The sequence below is a fragment of the Lynx canadensis genome, chromosome C1 (genome assembly GCF_007474595.2).
Source record: "Lynx canadensis isolate LIC74 chromosome C1, mLynCan4.pri.v2, whole genome shotgun sequence".
Taxonomy (NCBI): Eukaryota; Metazoa; Chordata; class Mammalia; order Carnivora; family Felidae; genus Lynx; species Lynx canadensis.
This window is the reverse complement of record NC_044310.1, coordinates 11,522,257-11,549,591: the sequence shown is the minus strand read 5'-3', so window position 1 is coordinate 11,549,591 and position 27,335 is coordinate 11,522,257. Positions and strand designations below refer to the sequence as shown.

General features: G+C 59.5%; 1 protein-coding gene and 1 long non-coding RNA gene across 2 annotated transcripts; one reads left to right on the top strand and one right to left on the bottom strand.

Annotated features, from left to right (window-relative positions):
- On the top strand, positions 1-27,335 carry EPHA2 (EPH receptor A2). Its single transcript, XM_030326577.1, has 17 exons — positions 1-85; positions 4,622-4,689; positions 6,367-7,036; positions 15,075-15,230; positions 15,330-15,662; positions 16,437-16,552; positions 17,253-17,406; positions 17,880-17,979; positions 18,489-18,544; positions 18,747-18,872; positions 18,970-19,155; positions 19,351-19,412; positions 19,511-19,720; positions 19,925-20,074; positions 20,750-20,943; positions 21,525-21,680; positions 26,378-27,335. Exons 1-17 carry the CDS (start codon positions 1-3, stop codon positions 26,481-26,483), a joined length of 2,928 nt encoding a protein of 975 aa, XP_030182437.1. The 3' UTR covers positions 26,484-27,335.
- Positions 15,651-17,422, bottom strand: LOC115521383. The gene is made up of 3 exons (XR_004343950.1): positions 17,334-17,422; positions 16,544-16,713; positions 15,651-15,837 (listed from the first exon to the last, which is right to left on the bottom strand). It is a non-coding gene; the product is annotated as an uncharacterized LOC115521383 (long non-coding RNA).

Below are 27,335 nucleotides of genomic sequence, written 5' to 3'. Positions count from 1 at the left end.
ATGGAGCGTCTGGCGCCCCGAGCCTGCCTGGCCCTGCTGTGGGCTTGTGTGCTGGCCGCGGCCGCCGCGGCGCAGGGCAAAGAAGGTGAGTGTGCGCGCGGGGCCGCCCGGGTCCGCAGCAGCCCGGGCGGCCCGACCCCGGGAGCCCGAGCCTCCCGGAGCCCCGCGGGGTGACGCGCGCAACTTTGGAAACCGACCTGGCGCCCCCCAGCCCCGGCGTGCCGGGGTCGGGAGGGCGCGCGCTGCCTTCGCGACGAATCTGGGACCCCAGCCCGGGTTACGGGGCTTCCGGGGACTGTGGGGTTGCGGCCGGGCGCGCGGGGCTCCGAGGCCGCCGAGAAGGGGCCGCGGTGCCGGCCACGCGGTCGCAGCCCGGGCGGCGCCTTCAGGAACGCGTCCCGACGGGGGCGCGAGGGTCCCCTTGGAGAATGGGGTGTCTGAGAGGGTTTCCGCGGGCTCAGGCTCTTGGTGACCTGTCCTCACTCACCCGCTGGGTCCGATTTTGCCGAGAAGCATTCCTGTGGAGGCCCCTCGTTTTGGGGAGGGGGCTCTTTGGCCGGCTAGGAGCCCCCTGCGGAAGCCCCTGCTCCCTGAGGGCTTCTCCACGCCCCCTTTTGCCTGCAGGCGGGCAGGAGAGTGCAGGGGGAGTTTCGGGCCAACCTGCCCACGCAGAACCACCCTGTCTTCCCAACCGGCGTTCCCAGGCTCGGGGGTCAGGTTCGGGGCCACGAGTGCGGACAGGAAGTCCCAAAGTCAAGCGTTCTGAGCTAGGGGTGACTCAGAACGAGGAAATGCGGCAGGTGGGGGCGCGGTCTCTCGAGGTGTGGAGCCGTCACCCCAGGGCCACCGAGGAGTCCGGGCATCCGGGGGTGGGGGACTGAATCACCCACCCCCGCCCCAGCGCTCCCTGAGCGGCGCCGGGTGAGGGGCCCGCAGACTTTGCCCTGGGCGGGGCAGGTGTGTGGATGGGGGCGTTGCCCCTCAGCTAGGGTCGCAGAGAGGATGGGGACTCCCGTCCTTGGCCCAGGACCTTCCTGTCCACCCAGCCGAGGCCGGCTTCGGTTTTCAACAGTGAGAACACGTTTTTCCCCCCGTCGGCCTGGGCAGAGCGAGGCTTCCGCAGGCTCCAGCAGGGGGAAGTGTAGAGGAAACCCCAGGCCTCTGAGAAGGTTCCTTGAGCCTTGCTTTCTTTTTCTGTCTCCCAGACTGGGGTTGGAGGCTTTGCTTTTCCAAGTTGGGAGGAAAAGAGGCCAGAGCTGGAGCTGGTGGAGGTGGAGTGGGGCAGGGGGTGCATCCTGTCCCAGTTCTTGGATGGGTCCGGGCTCCTGGTCCCAACTTGCAGGAGTGGGTGGCAGGGATTTCTGTGATCCCCAATACTCATCACCCCACCATCACCCTCCAGCTTTTGGTCCTCCCCCTTCTTGGGGAACTGTGCTTGGAGAGAAGGGGAGAGACAGCTGGAATCCCTATAGGCTTTTCTGGAAGGCTGTCCTGGGGGCGAGGGGATTAGGCAGAACCGACACTACCCCGAGCTGCCAAGCTGTGCCTGGAGTCGTCTGGTGCTTGGGCCCCATATTGCCCCCTCCCCAGCCTAGATGACTAGCCACCCACCCCCTCCATGGGATTGAGGAGGAAAAGGGTGTGGGCTGGAGGGTCCTGGGATGGGGGAGCATTTTTGCTTAGGCTCCAACAGCCCCTGTGGATGACTCCCTAGGTGTGCCCACGGTGGTGGTGGTGGAGGCGGGCAGTGGTGATGGCCCAGCTGGCAGTTGCTAGTGGGTTTTGTTCTTTGGTTTTCAGGCTGAATGGGGTGGATCTGCCTGGGGCAGATGGGAGCGGGGTGGGCAGAGAGAAAGACCACATGCCCCTTCCACCCTTAATCTAGAAGACCGCTGCTCACATCCCTTCTCCTTTCTCGCCCCCTCCTTGTGGGCAGAGGAGCCGGGATGTATTTGGAGTCCCAGATGGAACCTGTTAGATTCTCAGCAGCCACTGAATCTGTCCTCCTTTTGCAAATGGGGAAACTGAGGGAGGCCCAGGCTGAGCCCTTGCCAGCCAGGGCCCTCTGCACAGAGAGGGTCACATCTGAGCATCTGGCTTTTTGAGCTGCTAGAGCCCAGGGCCCCTTGTGTTGTGGTTTCATGGCCGATTTTCCGAGGAAGCAGAGTCTCTGGGCACAGATGCGGTGGTGCCGATGAGGTGGCTGATGGGAAGGGGGCTGGAGAGTGCCCAGGGGCCCTGGAAAGTCCTTGGCTTGCTTCTGTAATAGCCCAGCTTGCCCTCTGTCCTCTGCCCTTTTTTCTTTTTTCCCCACAGAGGCCCTGCCCTCCCCCTTTTCTTTAGGAATTAGCTAGTTTTGGGGAAAGAGGGATGCAGGGAGCAGGGGGGTACCTCCAGGTAGTGCTGTGTTTGAGTCAAGGAAGCAATATGGACCCCTAAGGATGACGTCTGTCGTGGAACTGGAGGCAGAGAAGGGGTGGGATGAGGGACTGGGGGCTCATGGTTGGGCCCTGCCTAACCAGGGCCTCTCAGTGAAGGCTCCGGGGGCGGCCAAAAGGCTCCCAGGCCCCCACCCCTTCCAAGGAACCAGAGCCCTCAGTCCCTGGAAGAGCTTAGGGAGAGAGAGCGCCGCACCCTGGCCCCTGTTCCTGTTCCTGGTGATCGGTTCTAGGGAATTTCCTGGGAGGGGGCTATGGCTGGAAGCCCCCAGGGGAGGCCTCCTTCCTGTGTGAAGGCTTCTTTTCTTCTCAGATTGAGCCCCGTGATACTTCTAGAGCCAGGCCTGGGGCTGGAAGGGGAGTGCGCTCTGGGAGGGGTGGTGGGGTTCCCTCTGTGCCAGGTTAACCCTTCAGAGCCTGAGAGCTATGAGCCCCCTCCCGCGGGGGCATGGACTGCAGCTTCCTACCTGTCTGAGGAGGAGGGGATGTGCAGAACTAGGCGGAGGGGCACTCACTGGGGTCCTCCTACCCACCCAGCTGGAGCCAGGAACCCCCAGATCCCTTCCTTTGTAGCCAGAACATTCCATCTGCCAGTGGGGTTAGTGAGTTTTCCAAGCCTGGGCCCTGGGCATGTCCGAACAAATCCGTGCCCCTACCCCACCCCCTCCAGCCACCCTCCTCTATCCCCATAGCCTTGGGACAGGTGCCACATCGGATTTCCTCTTGCCGGTCTGGGCTGCCGGGCCCTTCCTAGAGAGATTTGGCTCCGGTCAGCGGCGGGTGGTGGTGCCTCCCACCAGGGGAGCAAGGCATTCAGACCCCAGGAGAGGATTTCCAAGACCCTCTCTGTCCCCCTCACTCTGTACCCATCCGTGAATCAGGCCATGTCTGTCCCCCGCCTGCCCGGGCTCCACCCTTAGAGTGATTCTTCCAAGTCCTAGTCTTGAGGAATGCTGCCTCTTGAGGCCATATTCTTCATGCTCCAGGGTCCAGAGGAAGTGTGCTCAGTCCCTTCCCCCTTCCACCTGAGGATTCTTACCCTCTGAATCCGGGGACTTTGCATAGGGCTCCATGCCTGAGTTTCCCCAGCGGCCCTGCCCTCTAGGGAGGGTGGCACCGCCTGGAAGCTACCTGGACTTTACTTGGAAATGAAGGTGGGACCGTGCTGGGGTCTTGGGTCATGGCTGCAGCCACTGAGCCTGGCAGAGAGCCAGAGGTGGACTGACAGGTGCTGCCCAAGGGCAGAGCCAGATCTAGGGAAGCCCCTGGCAGTGTGTCCCTCCCCCGGGCTCCAGATGGCTCTCTGGGGACAGCGTGGTCCTGGCACCTGATCCCTCTTGGGCCTGGAAGTCCCCTCTAAAGGTTTCCATCTCTGTTCCACCAAACACCCCTGGTAGGGCAGTAGCCAGGGGTCAGAAAGACATGGCAGGCCGACCACTTTCCCAGGGAGGGGACCTTGCCAGCTGTGTGTATCTTGGGCCTCTCCTAGAGGCCCCTATGGGTTCAGAGCTTTATCCTGCCTGCTCTGTGGCTTTTGTGGTGGGGAGATCAGTTTCCAGACACCCCTGCCATCAGTCCCCCCCTCTCCTCCCTGGAGCTGTTCCCACCTGTTAACAGCCCTCCCTTCTTGGAGTGCCAGGAGACGTGTGTGTACATATGTGTGCTGCGTATGTGTGCGACGTGGCCTGGGTGGGGTTGGGGATGTTTTGTGCTGGGGGTGGGGGGGATGTGGCAGGAGCAGACATGGGCGCCCCCCAGGCTCACATGCCTGCTGAGGGGCCTTGTTTCAGGAAGCAGACGGGGCGGCGTGGTGTCACTTAACCCGCCCCAGCTCTCTGCCCAGCTGCTGTCCCCCTGCTGGGCTGAGCTCTGTCCTGCTCTGCCCAGCTGGGGGCAGACCGGAGGGGGGTGGTGTGGTTGGAGCTGTGGCCTGGGAGACAGGGGGCCTAGTCCTCACCCAGCCTGTTGCATAACTTTGACCGGGTCCTGTCCCTTTCCCAGGTCCCTACTTCCCTGTCTGTCGAGGGACAGGTCTTTGGGATATAGTGACCCTGTATAGTGGGGCCTCTTTCTGAGAGCTGAGGAAGCTGTCAAGGCTCCTGGGGGGCTCTCAGCTTTCTCACCATGGCCTGAGCCCTGGAGATGCCCCCGAGCTAACTGGCCCTCCTTCCCATCTCTTCCAGTTGTACTATTGGACTTTGCCGCCGCTAAAGGGGAACTTGGCTGGCTCACGCACCCATATGGCAAAGGGGTAAGCCTTCAAAGTCAAGTAGGGGCACGGGGATGGGGAAACTGAGACCCAGTGAGGATGGGGTCAGCCTAGATCAAATAGCTCAGCCAGAGATCGAACTCAGGGTCCCGCTTCCCGCACCAGGCTCTGCCATCCAGGCTGGGTAGGCTGGGGGTTGGAAGGTAGGGGAGGGACCTGAGAGGCAGAAAGGACTGGGGAGACAGCTGAAGGCCCTCCCAGAGCAGTGGCCCTCGGATGACCCAGTGGGCCAAAGCTCAGAGGACCCCCCGCCTAGTTTCCTCTACCTACCTCTTGGGAGGGTAAGGGTTGAAGGTTCCCTATCTTCAAGGTCCCAGCCCAGAAGGTGAGAGGTAAGGGAGAGACAGGGAACAGTGGCTCCCAGGTCCCATAGCCCAGGAAACTGGATCTAGTTCCTTCCTGCTGGGCCTCTCTCCCTTCTCCACCGGCTGTTACTTCCCCTTCCTGCTAGGGGCTGATTTGTTTTGCCTCATCCCCACCCAAGTTTCCTCCCCTCTGTCCTGCCCTACTGTGACCAGGATTGGTGGACAAGACACTGGGATCCTTTTCCCAGCCTTGTGTGATTTTGGGGAAGATACTGCTGCTCTCTGGGCCTCAGTTTCCCCTCTGTGTAATGGGCACTTGCTGAGTTTGTCCGGGGGCCCTGAGCCAGGGAGAAGTATGTTTCTTGGGGGGGGGGGGGTGCCGTTCCCACTGCTGGCCAGCTCTGCGTGAGTCAGGTGCCTATCCCTGGCCACCTTAGCCCTGTGCAGGCCTGAGATGTAGCTCTGTAGATTTCCAGGATCCTAGAATGATACAGATCACCTAATCCAACCCAGTCATTATACAGAGTGGGGACCTGAGGCCCGAGGGCATTCGAGAGGGGCCTTGGGCAGCGTCATATAGTGTAGTCCAGGCCTCTTTCCCCAGCCCCTCTGCTTTTATTCATTCATTCACTTGTTCGTTCAACAAATATTTTCCTGAGCACCTACTCTGTTCCAGGTAGGCCCTGGGGTTACGTAAAAGAATTAGGTGCAGTCCTTGCCCCAACGAACTCAAGAGTCTAGTCTGGGAGCCAGATGTAGGTATCAGCACGTAGGTTCCAAACGCTGTGATTAAGGGGGTATGGAGACTGAGAGGCAGAGGGGGCACATGGCTCAACCTGAACAGCGGGGCATCATCCTTTGTTTTTGACTTAACCCTTTCCCCTGCCACTCACACCTGTACACACACACACAGTAGATGATGATGATGATGGTGGTGACGCTGGCTGCCAGTGTGACAGTGCACTTCTTCCCCACACCAGACAGCGTGCTTGGCATTTCGTAGACACTCTGTCATCTATCCTCACAGCAATTCTGCGAGGCAGACCTTGTCTGCCTCCTACAGATGCAGACTTTGAGGCTCAGAGAGCTTAAAGTGATCCACCTGCGGTCACATGGGACCCCCCCCAGACCCCACCCCCGGCTCCCAGTCCATATAGAGGGACAGGCCGCAGCTCAGCCACTTGCAGCCTGTGAGGACGAACTTGAAGCACCTCTCTGGGCTTCAGTTTCCCACCCCTATGGCGAGAACTATAAAACAGCATCCCGATGCCCCGCTCTGCCTCTGGGCCTCAGTCTCTCCTCGGGCGCCTGCCCACACTAACCTGTCGCCCCCACCCCCCGCCCCCCTGCGCAGTGGGACCTGATGCAGAACATCATGGACGACATGCCCATCTACATGTACTCCGTGTGCAACGTGGTGGCCGGCGACCAGGACAACTGGCTCCGCACCAACTGGGTGTACCGCGGCGAGGCCGAGCGCATCTTCATCGAGCTCAAGTTCACCGTGCGAGACTGCAACAGCTTCCCGGGGGGCGCCAGCTCCTGCAAGGAGACTTTCAACCTCTACTACGCCGAGTCGGACGTGGACTATGGCACCAACTTCCAGAAGCGCCAGTTCACCAAGATTGACACCATTGCGCCCGACGAGATCACGGTCAGCAGCGACTTCGAGGCCCGCCACGTGAAGCTGAATGTGGAGGAACGCTCCGTGGGCCCGCTTAGCCGCAAGGGCTTCTACCTGGCCTTCCAGGACATTGGCGCCTGCGTGGCGCTGCTCTCCGTCCGCGTCTACTACAAGAAGTGCCCCGAGCTGCTGCAGGGCCTGGCCCGCTTCCCCGAGACCATCGCGGGCTCCGACGCACCCTCCCTGGCCACCGTGGCTGGCACCTGCGTGGACCATGCCGTGGTGCCACCTGGGGGCGAAGAGCCCCGCATGCACTGCGCGGTGGATGGCGAGTGGCTGGTGCCCATCGGTCAGTGCCTGTGCCAGGAGGGCTACGAGAAGGTGGAGGACGCCTGCCAGGGTGAGTGACGGTACAGGGGTGGCAGGAAAAGGGGCTGCTGGGGTGGGGGCTGTGGTCCTGGCTTCTAGTGTCGGCTCTGGACCTGTGAGATCCTGGTAAGGTCATCCCCGCTCGGACTCTGACGTGCGGAGGGGTCTGTTAGAGGAAATCACGAGAGCCTTCCTGGTCTTCGGTTTCCTTATTTATGGTTGGGTTCACTCATTCACTGAGAAGGGACACACTGAAAACAGGAGACTATGGAAGGTTATGAGCAAGGATTCGAGGACAAGAATGCCTGGGTTCAAATCCCAGCTCTACGTTTAGCTGTGTGACTTTAAGTCAGCTTCTTAACCTCTCTGTGCCTGGTTTCCTCATCTGTAAAGCGGAGACAGACATAGTGCCCACCTTGTAGGGTGCTTATGATAATCAAATGACTTAATGCTCGTAAAGTGCTTAGGTCAGTGCCTGACACGTAAGTGCTTTTAAGCGTGGTTGTTATTTTTGATTCATCCCACAAGTACAATTTAAATATCTACTATATACCAGCGCTGTGGACCCATGATGCATTCTCTGGAGCTCGTTCCATCCCTGTTAACTCACTGCATGACCTTGGGCAAGTCACTTAACCTGTCTGGGTCTCAGGCCGCTCTCTTGTACACGGGGTGAGGGAATTGGACCCAGGATTCCGTCCCCTGGCTGCACATGAACCACCTGGGGAGTTTTTGGAAAATGTGTGCCTTGAGGTAAGAGTGGAAGGGAAGTGTGAGATCTGACGTTCCCCAGGGCCATGGTCCCAGGTTCTCCTGCTGAATCTTCTACTGCTGACAAATGGAACCCAGAAGGGGGCCAATTGTACTGGACTCTGTCTGGGAACGGGGCCTGGGCATTTGTGAGCTCACATCAGGAGGCTGTGGCTTGGCATGGCCAGGGCCTGTGACAGCGGAAATCTCTACAGCAACGTGGAATTTTTTTCAATGGGTGACTTTTTCTAGAAATGGCTGTGGGGCAGGGCATTTGTGGAATGCAGGCCAACCTTTGGAAGGCCAGCTCATCCTCTCTCTCTGGGAATTTCTTTGCTGAGATAAGCGGGGTGTTGAGAAATTGGGGTTTAGTTGCCTGTAGTTATACGTACCCACTGGGTGATCTTGGGTAAATCTCTCTTCATCTCTGGCCTAGAATAGGAAGGCTTTTTACTTGTTTTTTTAGCTACAGATCCTGCAACACACGAAGTAGGTTGAAATGTCGGAGGAGACTGAAGCCTTTTCTGATCGGCTCCCTTTGCCTCTTAAAGCCTCAGAACCTTGCTTAACACGCTCTGTAAGCCCCTGGATAAGAAGTTCCTTTTCTGGCCATAAGCCTGTGCCTTAGTCTCTGCTCTGGCCCTTCCTGCCACCCCAGTGTCCTCCCAGCTCCCCTCTGCTGTCTGAGTCTCTCTTCCTTAGGCGGCCCCTGCTTTAGGTGACCTCGAGTGCACACTCCCAGTTTCAGACAATGACTGCGGGGTGGGGGGGCCCCGAGGCAGCCCAGTGGGTCGAGCAGGCTCCTCCCACATGACATCCTCACACAAGAATGCGGGGGTGGGGGGGGGTGAGGGGCAGCTGAAAACTTTCCACAGGCTGGTGATTCAGGCCCTGCAGAGATAAGTGGACATTGGGGTTGGGGGTGTTCTTTCCAGCAAGGCGGGGGGCAGCCTTCCTTCCCCTAGAGGCGGGGGGTCAGGGTTCTGGCAGGCTTTGTTTGTGAAGAGCTGGATGGGCCCCGGGTAGGGAGGACTGGTTTCCACGAGCAAATCTTTGACTTTCCTGGTGGATCCTTCTCAACCGTGAGCCGCCCGGAGTCCTGGATTTTCTTCCTTGAGATCCCTCTACCACAATTAAAATTCCCTTCGGTGTGGTCCAGGGGCCACCGTGTGGCTGGGAACCCCCAGCCTGGCTGCTCTTTTTCCCTGCGGATGTTCTCAGCAGCCCCTGACCATGATGCCAGTGGAGAGAAAAACAGTGACTCCTGTAGACAAGTGATCTTCACCGGCAGGTGTGAGCTAGGCGAGCACTTTATCCGAACACTTGCTCAGTCCGGCCCACCTTGAGGAGGCTGAGGCTCAGAGAGGCAAAGAGACTTGTCTGGAGTCACACAGCTAAGGCGTGTGGTCGTATCAGGATTTGAATCCAGGTGATGCTGCAGCTCCCGGGCCGGAGGATGGGCCGGGAAATGGGGCGGGAAATGACCAGTTCCTTTGGAATCCCTGACTCAGCTCCTGGCCAGGAGACAAGCTCTCTGGGTAGTCCCTGGATGGCGGGTCCTGGCACAGGAGGGAGGGTGATCGGGGGCTGTTACTAAGCACACCGAAGGAGAAACAGAGGCAGGTGCAGGGCCCGCCCTCCCTGCCTGGCCCTCCACAGCGCCGTGGACCCAGATTCTCCCACTGGGGCTTTTACTGATGACAGATGGAGTGCAGAGAGGGGTGTGGATTCCCTGAGGTCACTGAGCACCTGGCCCAGGTCATCTTCAGAGTTCGCTCCTTTTCAGGGTTCTTTCCCCAGGAAGCTTGGCACTCAGGAAAGAGTTAAATGGACAACGGCAGGGAGGCACCTCCCAGGTGCTGTGATCGGACAGGTGGGCACACTGCCCGGAGAGCTTTCTGAGCTATGTCAGGAATGAGCCAGCTTCACTCCGGTCCCCCGCCTGCCCCCAGCCCTGCCCGGGGTGGGGGTGGGGGGGGACAGCGGAGTCGCTCAGGCTGACCGTCATCTCCCCCGGGGCGGCTTTGTCTCTCCTTCCTGTGCTGGCATCGGCAGCCGAGCTGCTGGGGCCCTGCCTGGCGCCTTGGCCGTGGGCACTGCCGGCCAGGTGAGCAGGTGGCCAGCGGCCTTGGCCAAAGGCTCAGCCTAGCAGCTGGGAGGCCAGAACTGGAGGTGGGCACCGTGAGGAATTCCTTCTTTGGAGGCTCCTGCTCCTTCAAGGGGCCCGGCCCCCTGGGGATGTCTCCTGTCTAGTTTCCCTGTCACCCGGTTCGTAGGGACACCCCAGTCCGGGCACCAGGCTGAGCATTTCACATGGTTTCCTTCAGTCTTCACAAGCCCAGAAAGGCTGAGGACTTTAGCTCCATTTTATAGATGAGGAAACTGAGGCCCAGAGAGAGGAGACAGTGACTAGTGACCAAAAGAGCTGGCAGCTGGCATGAGGAGGGCAGTGTACTGTGCCCAGCTCGCTGCCCCTGGCATGTGTCCTACCCATAAACGATATGAACTTGGCAAGTCCCCTCTGGGCCTCATTCTCCCCATCTGTAAAATGGGTGGGTTGGACCCCTGCCGATCTAGTGATCAGGGTCCACCTCCTGTGACTGTCTACTGAAAGCCTAAGAACCTGGATTGCTCGGGCAAGCTGTTGACTGGGTGACCTCCCCTCGTGCAGCAAGGATCAGGGTCCTAGTGCTGGCGTCCTGAGTGGCCCAGGCCTAGTGGGGGTGGGGGTGGGGGGCCCAAAGAGGAAGGGAAGGCATCCTCTGGGCAGGGGGTGGCTCTAGTTACGGTGGTCTTTGGGTAGGGTGGCCCCAGGCTGTGTCAGGGGCTGTTGGCAGAAGCCCTGCTTAGTCAGGACATGACTGATCCTCAGGCTGGCGGCTCTGTGAGCTGTTGACTCTTGGGCACGTCCCCTTCCTGGGGAGTGCCACCGGGCCTGATTTCTGTGGTTTCCTCTGGCCTGCTGGGTGGGAGCCACGGATGGGATGGGATGGCCGCTCCCCACCTCTGTGCCCTGCCTGCCCCGCCCTCAGCTCACACAGGGGGCAAATTCACACCCCGGCAGCTCAGTGGGGCGGCCCCTCCCTCCCTCTCCGGAGGTAAGTGGGTCCCCTGAACGGAAGGAAGGAGGCAGGGAAAGCAAACAGAAGATAAAAGGCTGGTGGTGGGGAGACAGCAGGAGGCGGAGGCTGGCGGTGGGGGGAAGCCAGGCTTATCTCTGGCACGGTGGAGGAATGTGCCTGAAGATAATTCTCCAGGGTGTGTGTGAAAGGGGCAAGGTGCTCGCCACGGGGACATCCCCACATGGGGCTGCCAGAGCCTGCTGGGGAGTGAGAAGCCACCGGGGTCTGGGGCCTGGGGCCGACATTTCCCCTGGACGACATTTCCCCTGGACGTTTCCCCTCGTCGGCAGGGTCGATGACTTCTGGGTCACCATTTGCTGCCCGTCAGGGCAGGAGACAAAGTCCACGCGCTTTCCCCCTGAGCCTCGGGGAGGTGACTGGCCCCAGGTGAATTGCCACTATGACCTCTTGACCCCGTGACCTCGCCACTACCAGTTTGGGAGGTGGTTGGGCCTGGGGGGAGGGGCTCTGCCAGGGGCTAGATTTGCGTCACTCCAGAGGGTGTGTGTCCCTAAGTCACTCCACGCTGCCATCTGAGAGGCGGGCACTGGGAACTGGAAAAACCGGGGTGCCGCTCTGGGCGCAGCCACCGTGCCCCAGTTCCCCTGCTCGGTGGGGCCCGGGCCTGCCAGGCAACCTGCACCAGAGAAGCTCTCCATAGGTGTGCGTGCCAAGGCCGGGCTCTGGCGCCGGGCGGGTGGGCATCCCGGTGCCCCATCCCTGCAGGGCCTCCGAGGGCACTGCAACCCTACTCGCTTCCGTGGCGAGTGTTTAACATACACGTCCTAGGCTTTGCCATCTTCGTGCGTTCATTTGCTCATTCGCCTATATCCATCCGGTCAACAGACGTTAGCTGAACACCTACTGCGTGCCAGACCCAGGGCCGGGCCATGGGACGCATAGAAATGAGACTCTGTACCTGGTCTCCAGGAGCTGCCGGTCTCAGAGAAGATCTTCATGTGAGCAGAAATCATTTCAAATGGAGCACAAAAGCCAGGCTGTGAATTCCCCTGAAGCAGAAAGTGTTTATCTCTCTCACTATCGTATCCCAGGTTGTGCCAGACACGTAGGAAGTGCCCAACTTCTATTTGGTAAACAGAAGATTGAGTAATAGATGCCCTAATGGGGCAGAAGAGGGCCAGAAGTTAGGCAGTCTGGGACGGCTGTGGAGAGGCGCTCAAGCTGGGTATTGAGGGATGCATAGGAGTTCCCCGGTTGGCTAAGGGACCATGGGTGTTTGTGTATGTGCGAACACCCAGTGCGTGACCCCGTCCCCACTTGCGTGTCCAGAATGCCAGGAAATCTAACCAAGTCAGAAAGACGCGGGGGCTTGTTGGTTGGTGTCCTCCATGCAGATTCTGGGGCGCCCCCAAGCACGGGCACACCCTCCAGGGCCCCCGAGGACAGCCCCTCGTAGTTGTGCGGCTGGAGGAGGGGGCAGCACATTCCCGTCAGGCAAGTACTTGCCCTGTCGATGCTGCCTCTCCACTGTATTATCTAGCATATCCACAGCGGAAATCTCTCCAAATTCCCTCTTTCCTGCCGGCAGCAGTCAGGCCACCCCCGGGCTCTGGGGCCAAAGAATGGAAGCTGACTCTTCCCCCCACCCTCCACCTTCCTCCTCTTGGCACAGGGCTGGGGGCGCTGGGGAGCAACCGCCCGGTGGGGAGTGGGGGCACGGGGTGGGGAGGGGGGGTTGCAGGTGGCTAACACCTTCTGGGTAGAACCAAGCCTGAGCTGTGGGGGTTTGTGGGCCCCTCCCCAGCCTGAGGGCCTGGGCCGGAAGGTGTGATGGTGGTTCTAGGGGCCCCTGAACATCCCCACTCCATTGGGCCCAGACACCTGGAGCCAGTACTTACCCAGCGCACAGGCCCCTCCAGGGACAAGTCAGGGCACTTGGGGGAGTGAAATCCCAGCATAAAATGGCCCAGCTCTCTGGAATTTCAGTTTTACTTGAACATTTGGGGGAGGAGAGAGCTATTTTTGTGATGTAACAGATACATAAGGAGGAATGCAAAACGCACGTGGATTTCTGAAGTACAGTAGGAGGCTTGGTTCCCCAGCCAACACTCCGGGGTCGATTCTACCTTTCCTTTGCATTGGCCATTATTGTGCCCAGGCTGAGAAAAGAGCTTTGTCAGGGAGGTGCCCCCCCCCCTGCTGCCCCCGTCGCCCCCCAATCCGCTACCCTCAACTGCTCTGAAATTAGTGTTGGGATTTTCTGGCTGTTGAAGCGGGTCAGGACTCATCTCCTGTCTCTTCGGGCTCCTTTTAGAAATGTTGATTTCTCTTTGTGCTAAATCAAGATGTTTGTGGGAGGAGAGGGGCTCAAAGTCGAGCGTCCTGGGTTTAGGTTTTGGTTTCGTGTCTTAGGAGCTTGTTGACCTTGGACACGTGGTCTTGCCTCTCTGGGCATCAGACTCCTCTCCCCGAAAGTGGCATGAATGATACGGGGCGCCAGTTTAACAGGCTGGTGGTGGGGACTAGGAGTGTCAGATGCTTGCTGGGCCCAGGAGCGGCACACAGTAGGTGCTCAATCAGCGGTCCCTGCTAGTGACTGGGGCTCCAGGCTCTGCAAGAGCGGGAGTTGGGTCCCAGGCCCCCTCTGTCCTTGACGAGCCCCCTGCCCTGCGGCCTGCGCCCTTTCAGGGCCTGGGCTGGGGTTCTGACGTGACAGCCTGTGGAAGAATGGGCTGCCAGCGTGCCCTTGGAGTCCTGTCCCCTGACTCCCAGTCCTGCTCCCCTCCTCCTCTCACACAGGGAACGGGACAAGGAGGGAGACTCTGCCCAAGAATTTTCTTGACAGTGCGGATCTGACCGTGCCATTTTGCTCTACATCAAACCTTCAGTCCTTCAGTGGCACTCATTGTCCCTAGGATAAAGTCCTGGCTCCTTGGCCTGGCATTAAAGGCCTTTCTCAGTCTGGCCCCTGGAAACCTGTCAGCCTCATTGCCTCCTGCCCCCACTCGTACTTTCTGTGTTTTCTGTGTTAGTCCTGCTCTTTCTCGGCCTGACCTTCCTCCACCACCCCTGCCCCACTGAACTCCTACTCAGCCTCTAAGCCCCAGCTGAACTGTCCCCACTCTGACTCCTCAGACCTTAGCTCTTGCCCACCCCAATGGCAGACATTATCGTGTGTTCCTGTCCCCTGAGTTCAGGGGCTTTGTCTCATCTCAGGGTTCGTGCCACAGAACAAAGAACGTGGCACTAAGGTGGGAGGTGTCTCAGGACATTGTCCGCAGAATAAGCTGGAGGGAGGTACAGTCATGGTAGGTTGTAGGAGAGGGTGATCCCACCCCACCCTGGCCACTTGAGCAGCTGCCTAAGCCCTGGGCTGCCCTGGAGAGTGGGCCTCGTGTCTGGGCAGCTTCCTGCCTAGGAAGCCAGGAGGGGGCTTGGGGCAGGAGCAGGACAGGCTGGTGGGAGGAAGAAGCCTCTGGAGTCAGGTGCCTGAGCCCCTAGCCGGCCTGGCCAGGACAGGACCTTCCCCCCAGGGGGAGGAAAAGCTGCTTCCTGGCGGCCCTTGTGAGTGGCGGAAATGACTCGATCCTGGAGGCAGCTCCACGGAAGATGCCGGGGGAGGGGGGGAAGGAGGGGACCGGCCTTTCCTGCTTCCTGGTGGGCCAGCCCCGGAACAGGAAGGCAGTCGGGTCCTGGGGTGGGGGAACACCTGTAGGGGTGGCATCCTGAGCGGGTGTGCCTGGCTGATCAGCCGAGATGGTGGTGAGAGTCCGTCCACAAGCACCAACGGTGTGGATGTAGTTACTGCCCTGGGCAGCTTGAACCTTAGGTGGGGACCCATCAGGCTGGTCTGCACGGATCAAAGGAGAGGAGGCAGGCGGGCAGCGCGCTCTGTCCGGGGCCGAGCCAGGTGTGAGGTCGGATTCTCGGGAAGCCAAAAGGGGAGACGGAAGCCTTGAACGCCAGGCTCAGGTGTGGCCCTTGTTTCGAGAGCAGGTGGGGAGGGCGCGGAGGAGGTTCGGAGCACAGGGGCGAGGCACTCATTGTCATTTTAATTTAATTGTTTTAAAATTTAAATCCAAGTTGGTTAACACGCAGTGTAACAATCACAAGATGTTTCTCCAGAGAGAAAACAGGCCCACAGGGGTGTGTTTAGCAACTTGCACGGGGTCCCCTGGCAAGGTCCCACTAGAGAAGCCGCTGAGGGGGTGAACTGTCTCTCCCTGTGTCTGCCAGCCTGCTCCCCTGGATTCTTCAAGTCCGAGGTGTCCGAGAGCCCCTGTCTGAAGTGCCCCGTGCACACCCTGCTGTCCCCCGAGGGGGCCACCTTCTGTGAGTGCGAGGAAGGCTACTTCCGGGCACCGCAGGACCTGCCGTCGATGCCCTGCACTCGTGAGTCTTGCAGCGGGTCGGGGAGGTTGGCCGGGGGGCGCGTGGCGTGCCGGTTGACACATCCAGGCTCCCGGGGCCTGAACTCTGCCCTCTGTGCAGGCCCGCCCTCCGCCCCGCACTACCTCACGGCTGTGGGCATGGGCGCCAAAGTGGAGCTGCGCTGGACGCCCCCCCAGGACAGCGGGGGCCGTGAGGACATCATCTACAGCGTCACCTGTGAACAGTGCTGGCCCGAGTCCGGCGAGTGCGGGCCCTGCGAGGCCAGCGTGCGCTACTCCGAGCCGCCGCACGCGCTGACCCGCACCAGCGTGATCGTCAGTGACCTGGAGCCGCACATGAACTACACCTTCGCGGTAGAGGCCCGCAACGGTGTCTCGGGCCTGGTGGCCAGCCGCAGCTTCCGCACTGCCAGTGTCAGCATCAACCAGACAGGTGAGGGCTGGCCCGGCTGTGCCTCTGAGGCCATCCGGGATGCGGGCGGGGCTTCCGGAGGGTGGCCACGCAGGGTGCAGCTGTGTCCGGAGACGGGCAGCAGCAGGTGGTTAAAGTCATAGTCTGTGGGGTTGCTTCCGAGCTCTGTGACCTCTCTGGGCCTCAGTTTCCTCACCTGTAAAATGGGAGTAGTAAGAATAGAGTTATTGAGAGGATTCAATAAACTGTTATATATGAGGCTCTTAGAACAGTGCCCAGTCCACAGACAGGTTATACCAAGAGTCCCCTGTCGCTTTACTTTATTATTTATGCACTCGTAAATATTCGTAGGGCACCCCGAATGTGCCAGCCCGCGGGATCCATCGCCTGCGGCTCTGTGCTCTGGGGCTGGAAGTTAAGAATCCCAGCTGGGCGGGGGGAGGGGCGCCTGGGTGGCTCAGTCCGTTAAGCGTCCAACTTCAGCTCAAGGTCATGACCTCATGGCTTGTGGGTTCGAGCCCCATGTGGGGCTCTGTGCTGACGGCTCAGAGCCTGGAGCCTGCTTCCGATTCTGTGTCTCCCTCTCTCTGACCCTCCCCCGTTCACGCTCTGTCTCTCTCTGTCTCAAAAATAAATACACATTAAAAAAATTAAAAAAAAAAAAAAGAAAAGAAAAGAAACCCAGCTTGGGATGTGAAGAACCAGGGCTGTGGGTGAGACTGGGTCTGGGTGCACTCACCCCCCTGCCCCCCACCAGCTCCTCACACCCTTCCCCCCCGCCACCGTCCTGCCCAGAGCCCCCCAAGGTGAAGCTGGAGGGCCGCAGCACCACCTCGCTCAGTGTCTCCTGGAGCATCCCCCCACCACAACAGAGCCGTGTGTGGAAATATGAGGTCACCTACCGCAAGAAGGTAACTCGAAGGGTCGGGGCTGGGCTGCAGGCAGGGGGACTGGCTGGGCAGAGGTGCTTATCACATCCTGCAGATGGGGACACTGCGGCCGGGGGTTTTCCCAGCAGTCGCCTCTCCCAGGCCAGCACAGCAGAGTGTTGTGGGAGAGAAGACACAGTGCGCTGGAATTTTCAGGAGAGAGAGTCGGGATGCAGGCAAAAACCTGGTCTTGGGGGCGCCTGGGAGGCTCAGTCGGTTGAGCGTCCGACTTCGGCTCAGGTCATGATCTCACAGCTTGTGAGTTCGAGCCCCGCGTCGGGCTCTGTGCTGACAGCTTGGAGCCTGGAGCCCGCTTCGGATGCTGTGTCTCCCTCTCTCTGCCCCTCCCTGCTCATTCTCTCTCTCTCTCTCTCTCTCTCTCTCTCTCATAAATAAATGAACATTAAAATAATTTTTTTTAAAAAGGCTGGTCTTTAAAAAAGCCTGACCCAACCTGGTCAGACAGACCTAGGTGTGAGTTTGGGGTCGTGCACCTGCTGGCTATAACCTTGTGTGACTCGCTTCGTTTCTCTGAGCCTCGGTTTCCTCATCTGCAAGAAGAGTGTCGAGTGTGCTAGAGAAAGTGAGCCTCCTTGCTAGGCTGGGCTGGGAGTGGTCTCTGGCGGGCTAATACCCCTGCCCTGCCCTCATCATCGGCCCCTCTCTCCGTGGCCACCCCCAGGGGGACTCCAACAGCTACAACGTGCGCCGCACCGAGGGCTTCTCCGTGACCCTGGACGACCTGGCTCCGGATACCACCTACCTGGTCCAGGTGCAGGCGCTGACGCAGGAAGGCCAGGGGGCCGGCAGCAAGATTCATGAGTTCCAGACGTTGTGTGAGTTGGGTACCGGGAACGTGGGCCCTGAAACAGAACAGGTGGGACATCTGGGAGGAGGAAACGGATCAGAGAACTCAGAAATGCCCCCCTCCTGGTCAGCCTGGGCCTGGGATAGCCCTGTGTGGGGGTCAGCCCCAAGTCTGGGGAAGGGGCGGAACTGAGGGCTGGGGGCGGGGGACCGAGGACGTGCATTCAGGGCAGTATTGTGAGAAGGAGGGACGTGGGGTCCGGCATTGGCAGACTCGGTTCAAATCCCGTGTCACCGAGAGAGTCCCACACACCTGGAAAACTTACTGTTTTCCCCATCTGTGAAATGGGAATAAATATTCTCATGCACCGTCACAAGTAAAAGCATCCAGCACATGTCTCGGGTCCCTCAAGTGGCCTTTGGGTGCAAATCCAAATCCACGGCATTGCCGTGATTTGGAGCGTGGGGGACTCCCTTGACATCAGCTGGTTTTCCCTGACAGCCACGGAAGGATCTGGCAACATGGCGGTGATCGGTGGTGTGGTCGTTGGCGTTATCTTGCTTCTGGTGCTAGCAGGAATCGGCGTCTTCATCCATCGCAGGTTAGTTGGAGCCCCGCCCGGGCTTCCCAAGGGCTGAGGTGGGACGCAGAGGGGGCCGGGAACCTCAGTTTCCTGTCTGGAAAATGGGGCTGATGGTAATCTAATCCCTGCCTCCCGGGGGCTGTGAAGAGGCAGCCAGCCGTAAAGGGCCCAGCACAGCGCCTGGCACGCCGCAGGAGCTCAGGACGTGGCGGTCGTTATCTTTGCTCTTGGTAGTAACGGTGTGTCCACACTTCCTCTGGACACGCAGGCAGGAAGCTCTGGGAGCTCTAATGAGGAAAGCCCTCATTATGGCCACTTAAGGGGCCATTATGGGGCGTAGATCCCAAGGAGCGAGCCCTGCTTGCTTGCTCATTTCCTCCCCGCCTCTCCCGCTGCCTTCCCTGCACCCTCTGCCTGCTGAGCGGAGTGCTGAGCTCACCAAGCGCCCAGAGGGGAGCAGGAGGCTCCTGGCCAGAGCAGGTCGCTGACCTCCCTGTGTGTTTGGTTCTCCGGGGGGGTTCTCTCAGGAGGAAGAGCCTGCGGACCCGCCAGTCCTCTGAGGACGTTTACTTCTCCAAGTCAGGTGAGAGGCAGCACCCCTCCATGCCCCGCCCCGCCATCCCCGAGCTCTGTGGTGGAGATAGGGGACAGCCTTGCAACCAGGGCTCTGCAGTGGGCGGCTCAAAGGGGCGGGGCCAGGAGCTCGGTGGTCACCTGGCCTCCTCCCCTTCCACTTGGGTGACCCCTCCCCAAACTGTGACCCCGCCCCTCCTGCTCCCTTCCAGAACAACTAAAGCCCCTAAAGACGTACGTGGACCCCCACACATACGAGGACCCCAACCAGGCTGTGCTCAAGTTCACCACTGAGATCCATCCATCCTGTGTCACGCGGCAGAAGGTGATCGGAGCAGGTGAGTGCGGCGCCCCAGCAGAGGGGCCTGGGACCCGGTTGGGAGCGCCCGATTCCCCGGGCTGACGGGGTGCTCCTCCCACCTTGTCTTCCTTCAGGGGAGTTTGGGGAGGTGTACAAGGGGACACTGAAGGCGTCGGGGAAGAAGGAGGTGCCCGTGGCCATCAAGACGCTGAAAGCCGGCTACACAGAGAAGCAGCGGGTGGACTTCCTGAGCGAGGCCAGCATCATGGGCCAGTTCAGCCACCACAACATCATCCGCCTGGAGGGTGTCGTCTCCAAATGTGAGGGCTGGCCCCAGGCTGGAGACGGGAACCCCCCCCCCCCACCGCCCCGGGGCCGGACCACCCATGGCAGGGGTGGAAAGGGGCTGCTACCAAACAGGGGCTCGGTCTGTAGCTGTGCCCACCCCCACCCCCAGCGGTGCCCCCTGTCCACGACTCTGGCCACCCCCTCAAACCTGTGTCCACCCTCTGCAGATAAGCCTATGATGATCATCACTGAATACATGGAGAACGGGGCCCTGGACAAGTTCCTTCGGGTGAGGATGTGGGTCGGGGTAGGTGGGGGGTCCAGGGCTGGTGTGCCCGGGGTGCCCCGGGGGGCTCGGCTGGTGGCTGAGGGCCTGTCCCCTGGCAGGAGAAGGACGGCGAGTTCAGCGTGCTGCAGCTGGTGGGTATGCTGCGGGGCATCGCGGCTGGCATGAAGTACCTCGCCAACATGAACTACGTCCACCGCGACCTGGCCGCCCGCAACATCCTCGTCAACAGCAACCTGGTGTGCAAGGTGTCCGACTTTGGCCTGTCCCGTGTGCTGGAAGATGACCCCGAGGCCACCTACACCACCAGCGTAAGTGCTGGGGCCGCTGTCGTCCCCGGGGATGAAGGGCTCGAGGGCGAAGCAGCCTTCACTCTGGGCACCTGGGCACAGCCCTCAGGAGGCGAGAACACTCTAGGGAGCGTGGAGGAGGGGCCCTGACTAAATCTGGCCTGGCTGCCAGAGTCCTGGGGCTGGCCAGAGGGGCAGTAGTGACCGGGCCTGGGTCTCCCACAGGGTGGCAAGATTCCCATCCGCTGGACGGCCCCGGAGGCCATTTCGTACCGCAAGTTCACCTCGGCCAGCGACGTGTGGAGCTATGGCATCGTCATGTGGGAGGTGATGACCTACGGCGAGCGGCCCTACTGGGAGCTGTCAAACCATGAGGTAGGCCCCCTCGCCCTGCCCGCCCTCTCCTGAGCCGAACTGAAACCCTTTGCCTGTTTCTGAACTCCAGCGGCTGGGCAGAGAAGAATTTTGGGGGCTAATCTTCGTCTGGTGCATTCAGTAAATGTTTATTGAGGGCCTAGTATGTGTCAGGCCTTGTGCTGGGCTCCAGGCCCAGTCCCTGATTATAGTCAGTGGAAGGACGAGGAAACAAGCCGATGGAGGGGTGGGGGGGAGGGTGTCTGCGTTCCTGCGTGTGTGCACCCGCGTGTGCATGTGATATAGGTGTTTGTGTGTGTGTGCGTGCACATGACTGGTGCCTCACGCAGCCTGGAGGCTGAGACACGGAAGGGGGAGGAGGCGTGTCTAGCTCCTAGCTGAAGGAGTGTCTCCTATAGATGTCCCGAGACTGGAGGGAGGCTGGCTTCAGCCTGGGGCGCCCTGGAGGGTGCAGGGTCAGGAGCCCCTTCCTCCGTGCAGCTCTGGAGACAGACCCTTAGCACTAGCCCTCTGTACCTCTGAAAGTTGTGGTCTGAGTCAAGAAAGGAGGCCCATCCCCTCTGTTTCTGGGGCTCCCCTTCCCTACTCTGCCCACCTGCATGTACGGGGCCTTCTCGGGGACCCTGCCCAGATCTGGCACCTGTGAAGGCACGCCTGACCATCCTGCCTTCCCAGGTGATGAAGGCCATCAACGAAGGCTTCCGGCTCCCCACCCCCATGGACTGCCCCTCCGCCATCTACCAGCTCATGATGCAGTGCTGGCAGCAGGAACGCGCCCGCCGCCCCAAGTTCGCCGACATCGTCAGCATCCTCGACAAGCTCATCCGAGCTCCCGACTCCCTCAAGACCCTGGCTGACTTTGACCCCCGGTTAGTTGCATATCCTCCGTGCATGGCGGCCCCTACTTTTGACTCCTGAGCCGCTTCAGTGCAGCGGCCGGCCAGGGCTAGCGGACAGGGGGCTCGGCACTTACACGGGGGCTTTACTTACACCGGACAGGGGCTCAGGTAATGCGAATGGACGCCATCGACATATATGGGAAATGTGTTGGGCAGCGTGCGCCGTGCCGAACATGTTTTAACTCATTCAAACAACCGATGAGATGGGTCCTGTAATTATCCGCCTTTTGTTGATGAGGAAGCTGAGACAGGGCGATTAAGTGTTTTATGTGCTGGCAGGTGGCCAGGCTGGGGCTGTGCCCCCAGGAACCTGAATCTTAACATTTCATTATTTTGTGGTTATTGGTGGTGGCGTTGCCAGCGGGGGTAGAGGGGGGCAGCAGGAGCCGTGAACGCTGAGGGCTCGCGCCGCGCCAGCCTGTCTCCCTGAACCCTGCCTGATCTGGCTTCCCTGTTGCCCAGGTGAGGAAACTGAGGCACGGGGCAGCTGGGCGAATTGCCCAGGTTTAGGGAGCAGTCCCTCACTGGCAGGTGGGTGCTTCCTGTTGCAGCGTGTCTATCCGGCTGCCCAGCACCAGTGGCTCAGAGGGCGTGCCCTTTCGCACGGTGTCCGAGTGGCTCGAATCCATCAAGATGCAGCAGTACACAGAGCACTTCCTGGCGGCCGGCTACACCGCCATCGAGAAGGTGGTGCAGATGACCAATGAGTGAGTCTGGCCCCCCCCCCCACCCTTCTCCCCACCTCCCCGCCGCTCCCCCTTACTCTCTCTTTCTCTCTTGGGGGGAGAGAGGCTTCACAGGAAGGGCAGAACCAGGCCGGCAGCCAGCAGTTCTGGGCACTCGTTCCTGGCCACCCACACCCCCCCCCCGCGCCCCCCGCTCCGTCTTCCTGCATCTTTTTTTTCCAGAATGGGAAAATAATAGTAATTGTAATAAGAGCAGTGTTTATCGAGGGCTGACTATGCGCCAGCTGTGAGCCTGAGCACTTTGAATCCGTGTGCATGCTAGCTCGGCAGGTGGGTCTTGTCAATGTTCCCGCCAGACACGTGAGAAAAGGGGGTGCAGAGAACGGCAGTGACTTGCCCAGGGTCCCATGGCCACTAGGGGAGCGGCAGGATTCCAGCCCTGGCCAGTGAGGGCCCAGAGCTCAGGGACCACAGAGGGCATTCGTGGAGAAACTGAGGTTCAGAGAGGTTACGTGGCCCACTTCAGGGCACACCGTCTGTAGCTGGGAATCTGGGGGAAAGAAAGGCTTGTCTTCACAGCTGGTGTCTCCTTGAATTTCCTGATTGCCTTGTGAGTAGATGTTACTACTTCCCCCATTTAGCAGGTGCAGAAACCGAGGCTGCCAGGTTATGTAGCTTGCCTAAGGTCACACAGCCAGGTAGGGGCAGCATTCCTGCCCAGGATGCCGAAAAGAAACGGGCAGAGCCCTTGGACTTCACGTCTCCCCAGGTGGTTGACTCTGGGCCTGCAGTCCAGCTTGACAAGAAGTGCCAGTTGCCCCGGCCCTGGCTCAGGGCACAGCCCTGGGTCAGGCCGCCCTGTGGGAGCTCTGCTTTCCCCTCCAACATCGGGGAACTTTCCCGGCATGGCCTTGGCTCGGACACCTCTTCCTGCCCCGGCGGGGAGAAGATATTATCCTCTTAGCCTTTTGTGACTCCAAAAATAGCATTAGGTCCCAATAGCCCAGCTCATAGAGGGTCCAAGGTCAGGGCCGGAATGGGCCCTGGGGCTGGGAGGTTTTGGGAATCACACGGAGGGGTCAATCTGGGCCTCCCACAGTTCGGGGTCACAGAAGTTCTGGGATCTGGGCCTGAGCAGGAATATTCTCCAGGGGCTTTGAAGACCGCTCAGCTGGGCTTCTGATGGCTGGTCAAAGCTTCTTCAACCAGGCCACGGCCCATCCCAGGGGACGGGGAATCAGACAGGGACAGAGCTGGCCGGGGGGAGGCCTGGAGACGAGGAGAGAGGAGACGGGTCCCAGGAGATTTTTGTTGCCAGCCAGCGGCAGTGTCCCAAGCTCGGGCTGTGCAGTCACACTTTGGCTTCAGGCCCCACATCTGCCGCTGCCTCGCAGGGGACCTTGGTCAAATTAGGGTCCATCTTTGGGCCTTGGTTTGCATTTCCCTGCTGTACAGATTGCATGGGTGCAGTTCAGGTGACAGCACATGGCACCCCGTAGGGGCTTAATCCACATCACTCTCCTCTCTCCTCCACCCCCTCGCTTTCCGCCTGAAGCCTGTGGGCAAATGCCAGGGTTCCTGGGCCCCCTCCTGGAACAGCCCCTTTGCCCCTCCAGGGGCTCCCACCAGGGACAGCACAGATTCTCTTGTGGGTGAGCAGAGCTGAGGGCAAGGTGAAGTGCTTACAGGAAACACATGTTCTTAGAAGCTTCCCGAAATAGCCCGGGGTGCTCCTTGGCCAATTCCTTTCCCACGAGCAGGGACAGGGCTATCTTGGATGGAGGGAGGCTGTGTGTATGTGTGTGTGTGTGCATGTGTGCTGTGTTTTGAAAGGCCTGAATAAAGGCAGGAAGTCATTCCATGCTCCCTCCTCCTCCCACCAGCTCGGTGGTGCTCAGAGCTCGGGCCTGTGTGACTCACCACCACTGCCTCCTTCTTGATTTCAAATAAATGAAATGAATGGGGATCTTAGAGCACTTTTTTACCCTGAGGGTTGTGTCTACACATGCCGTGAGTCCCGGTGGGAGGCAGTGAGCTGGTCTCAGAACTCAGCACTTTCCCCGATGGGGTCGGGGTTTAGGCTCCAGGGTCCCTTCCCTACCCCACTCTGGTCCCTCCCAAGGAGCTGGCTGCTTGTTCTCCTGCGGTCCCACGACGGCCACCTTTTCTCAGATCGAGCATCCACCACACTATTTTGGAGTTGCTCGAGGGTCTAGCTAGACTAGTGGTTCTACACGTCTTTTGAGGAACTAAGGAAGTAGGGGACGTTGTGCCCCAGGAAAACGCCCTGTCCCGTGTCTGGGGTGACACAATGCAGCTTTCTGTGACGGAGGCACAGGCTGATGGGGCTTATGGTCTCTTCGTGCCCTCAGCGTGGGCTTGTGCCGACGGACTGTTTGCTGAGGCCACGGATCATTCACATGCGAGGCTCCAGGAGCCCTCTCTCACTCTTTGTGGCCAGGCCAGCACACAGTAGGCAGGGGAGGTGTGGCCTTTGAATTTCCCAGGACCGGGGTTGGCCTTGAGAGACCTCAGAGGAGAGGTAGCCCCCGTCACGTGTCTCCCTACCCCCATGATGAGAGTCGATGGGAATGGCAAGAGGGAGACTGAGGCTGAGGCGGGAACAGGCTTGGGATGGTCTACAAAGGCCACAGGCATCAGCGGGTCTGTGATTCTCATCTTTTGTGTCTCTGGTTAGCAAATGAGGCAGGGAAGGTATCGGGGTCTCTTTTGTGTTGAAAGAGGACGGAGCTGGGGTGGGTGGCTCAGGAGCGTCTCACCGAAGCTTCCCATTTTACATATAAAGAAACTGAGACCCAAAGACAGGACAGGACCTGCTCAAGGCTTTGATGAAGTCTGGGACTAGAATTTGGCCTCTTGCCTCCCAGCCCAGGGTTTTTGTTCCCAGGTGGGTCTCGGGAACAACCTCCGCTCCCACCCTGTCAGATTAACTACACCGATTAGGGAGAGGGGCTCAGGGCGGCCCGGGGAACTGGCTCCGTGTCCCCCAAAGCAGCCATTCATTCATTCAGTAGGTACTCCTTGAGGACCTACTGTGTACCAGGCCTGTCCTGGAGCCCAGAGGACTAGGCCGAGTGCTCACATAACCCCCTGATTCTTAAACCATACGTCAGGGTCTTTGGGACTCGATAAAATGTAGACTCCCTGCCCCACCTGGAGAACTTCAAGGTCGGTGAGTCTGGAGTTAGGCTCGGGATCCTGCCTTTTTAGTAAGTGCCTCCTTCCCGGGTGATCCAAGTGCTTCCCTGGGAGCACACTTTGAGACCTATAGGTGTGGGGAAAGCAGCGCTGCGTTTTCAGCACCCTTAGCTGTTTCGGTCAGAATGGCCCGCGGTGCTTGGTCAGGACGTTCTCCCAGGTGTCGGACTTCTGGCCTTGCTGCCATGGTGGGAGCAGCCAGCCCCTGTTGGGGGTCCGTGAGCCACCCTCCCCGCGCCCCTGGGTCTGCCCTTCCCCGCTCAGCACTTCTCCGAGGTCTCCCAGAGCCTGTGGGAAAGTCATGTCTCCGGAATTGCAAACAGGAGCTCGCACCATATAATTAGTTTCATTTACAGCCAGGAGACGGCCCATAAAAACCTGGGTGTTTTCATGGGTTTGGGCTGGTGGGTGCGGGTGGTGGAGCAGAAAAGTCCCAGAGTGAGCAATAAACATCCTGCTCCAGGGCTCCTGGGAGCATAAGTGGTTTTATAAGAGGATGGAGAGGCATGGAAAGGGGGGCGGGAGGGGGCTGTGGGCTCCTGGGCACGTCTTTCCAACTGGCACCCATGCCGCTTTTCCCCCTCTCTGCCACCAGTTTCTGGGGTTGCCAGCCTTCGGCTAGGTACTCATCCCATTTTACAGGTGAGGAAATTGAGGTTCCTAAAGGGAAAACGCCTGCCTCAGTGCGACCTGGTCACCTGACTGGTGACCCGCAAGCCCCTCCCATTGGGAGCCGGCAGAACTTTAACCTTCGAGGTCCCGCTGGGAGCGGTTCCTGAGTTCTTCCTCAGTTGTTAGCAGTGGGCACCCGGAGGGAGTAGGGGTGAAATAAAGCGGTGGCTGGGAAGAGACCTTGGGGGGAGAGCTTTGAGTAACACCCCTAGAGGGTCCCTGCCCCCTGCCCCCTGCCCCCGCACCCCTGCAACTGATGATGGTGTCAGTGCTGCCTGGGGAAGAGGACAGACCCAGAGTCGGCACTGGTTCGCGGTTTGTTCAATTTCCAGCTCTTTCCGCCTCCCAGCTGTGTGACTTCACCTCTCCGAGTCTCAGTTTTCTAATCTGCAAAATGGAGATGTAAAGAGCACCTGCTGTACAGATCGTTTTGCAGATTTGATTGGGGGGGGGGAAGCTTCTAGAGTTGGTGCTTCTGTTCTTTATGGGTACTTAAGTTTATTTATTTATTTATTTTGGGGGGCAGGGGCAGGGAGAGAGAGAATCCCAAGCAGGCTCTGGGCTGTCCGCACAGAGCCTGACGTGGGGCTCGAACTCACCAGCCGTGAGATCAAGACCTGAGCCGAAATCAAGAGTCGGACGCTTAACTGGCAGAGCCCCACAGGTGCTCCCAGAATCAGGGCTTCTATCGCTTTCTTAACTTTGTCGATGTTAGTGAGCTTTCGGGATGTAGAACCTCCCGTCAGGCCTCTGCCCCCTCCGTGCCCCCCTCTTCTCCCCTACCTCTCCCCAGCCAGCCCCTAACTCCCTCCCTTCCTCACCCACAGCGACATCAAGAGGATTGGGGTGCGGCTGCCCGGCCACCAGAAACGCATCGCCTACAGCCTGCTGGGACTCAAGGACCAGGTGAACACAGTGGGGATTCCCATCTGAGCCCCAGCTGGCCTCGAACCCCCTCGGCCAAGAATACTTGAAGAAATGGAGTGGCCTCTCGGCCTGCTCTGCACTGGGCCACCAGGGACCTTATTTATTTTTAGTTATTCCATATGGATGCCACCCTGAGGCCTCTGCTGGGGGGGGTGGTGGTCTTGGACGACACCTTGGCCTAAACTGAGGAGACGCTCAGGGACCCCGAGCTGGGGGCCTGTTCATCTACGAAGGACAGACTGCCAAGCACTTAGCAGGCACCCCCATGGCCCCAGCACCCCCTGGGGCAGGAGCCCCGCCAAGGCATTCAGACAGACACACAGGACATTTCCAAACTGACCTCCCCTTTGCTGTCTTGGGAGGTGGAGGGGAGGGGTAGCCTGTGGCCATGTGAACAGGGTACCTCAAGTCCCACCCACGAATGAGTTTCAGACAGCCAGCAAACTCAGCTGCGTAAGACCCACGGTGATTCCCCTGTCCCTCTGGTGCCTTCCTCAGCCCCCCAGGCCCTGTCCTCAGCCCCAGCGGGCCAAATCTTGCTTCCCCGGGGCCCTCGCAGGATGCTTGGTTGTGTTGAGGTTTTTTTAAATATATATTTTATATTTTGTGGAGAGTATGTGTGTGTGGCAGGGGGCCTGGCCAGGGCTGGGGACAGACGATGGCCTGTGTCAGACATTCCCAGGCTGGGGGCCGGTCCATCCGGTCTCCCTCCCCTTTAGACAGCATTCACTACTCTGTCAGTGTTAACGATTTTGTTTTGTTGGGTATTTTTTTTCGAACCTTAATTTATTATTATTTTTTTTATATTTATTGTTAGGAAACGACTTATTTCTGCTCTGGAATAAAGTTGCAGATGGT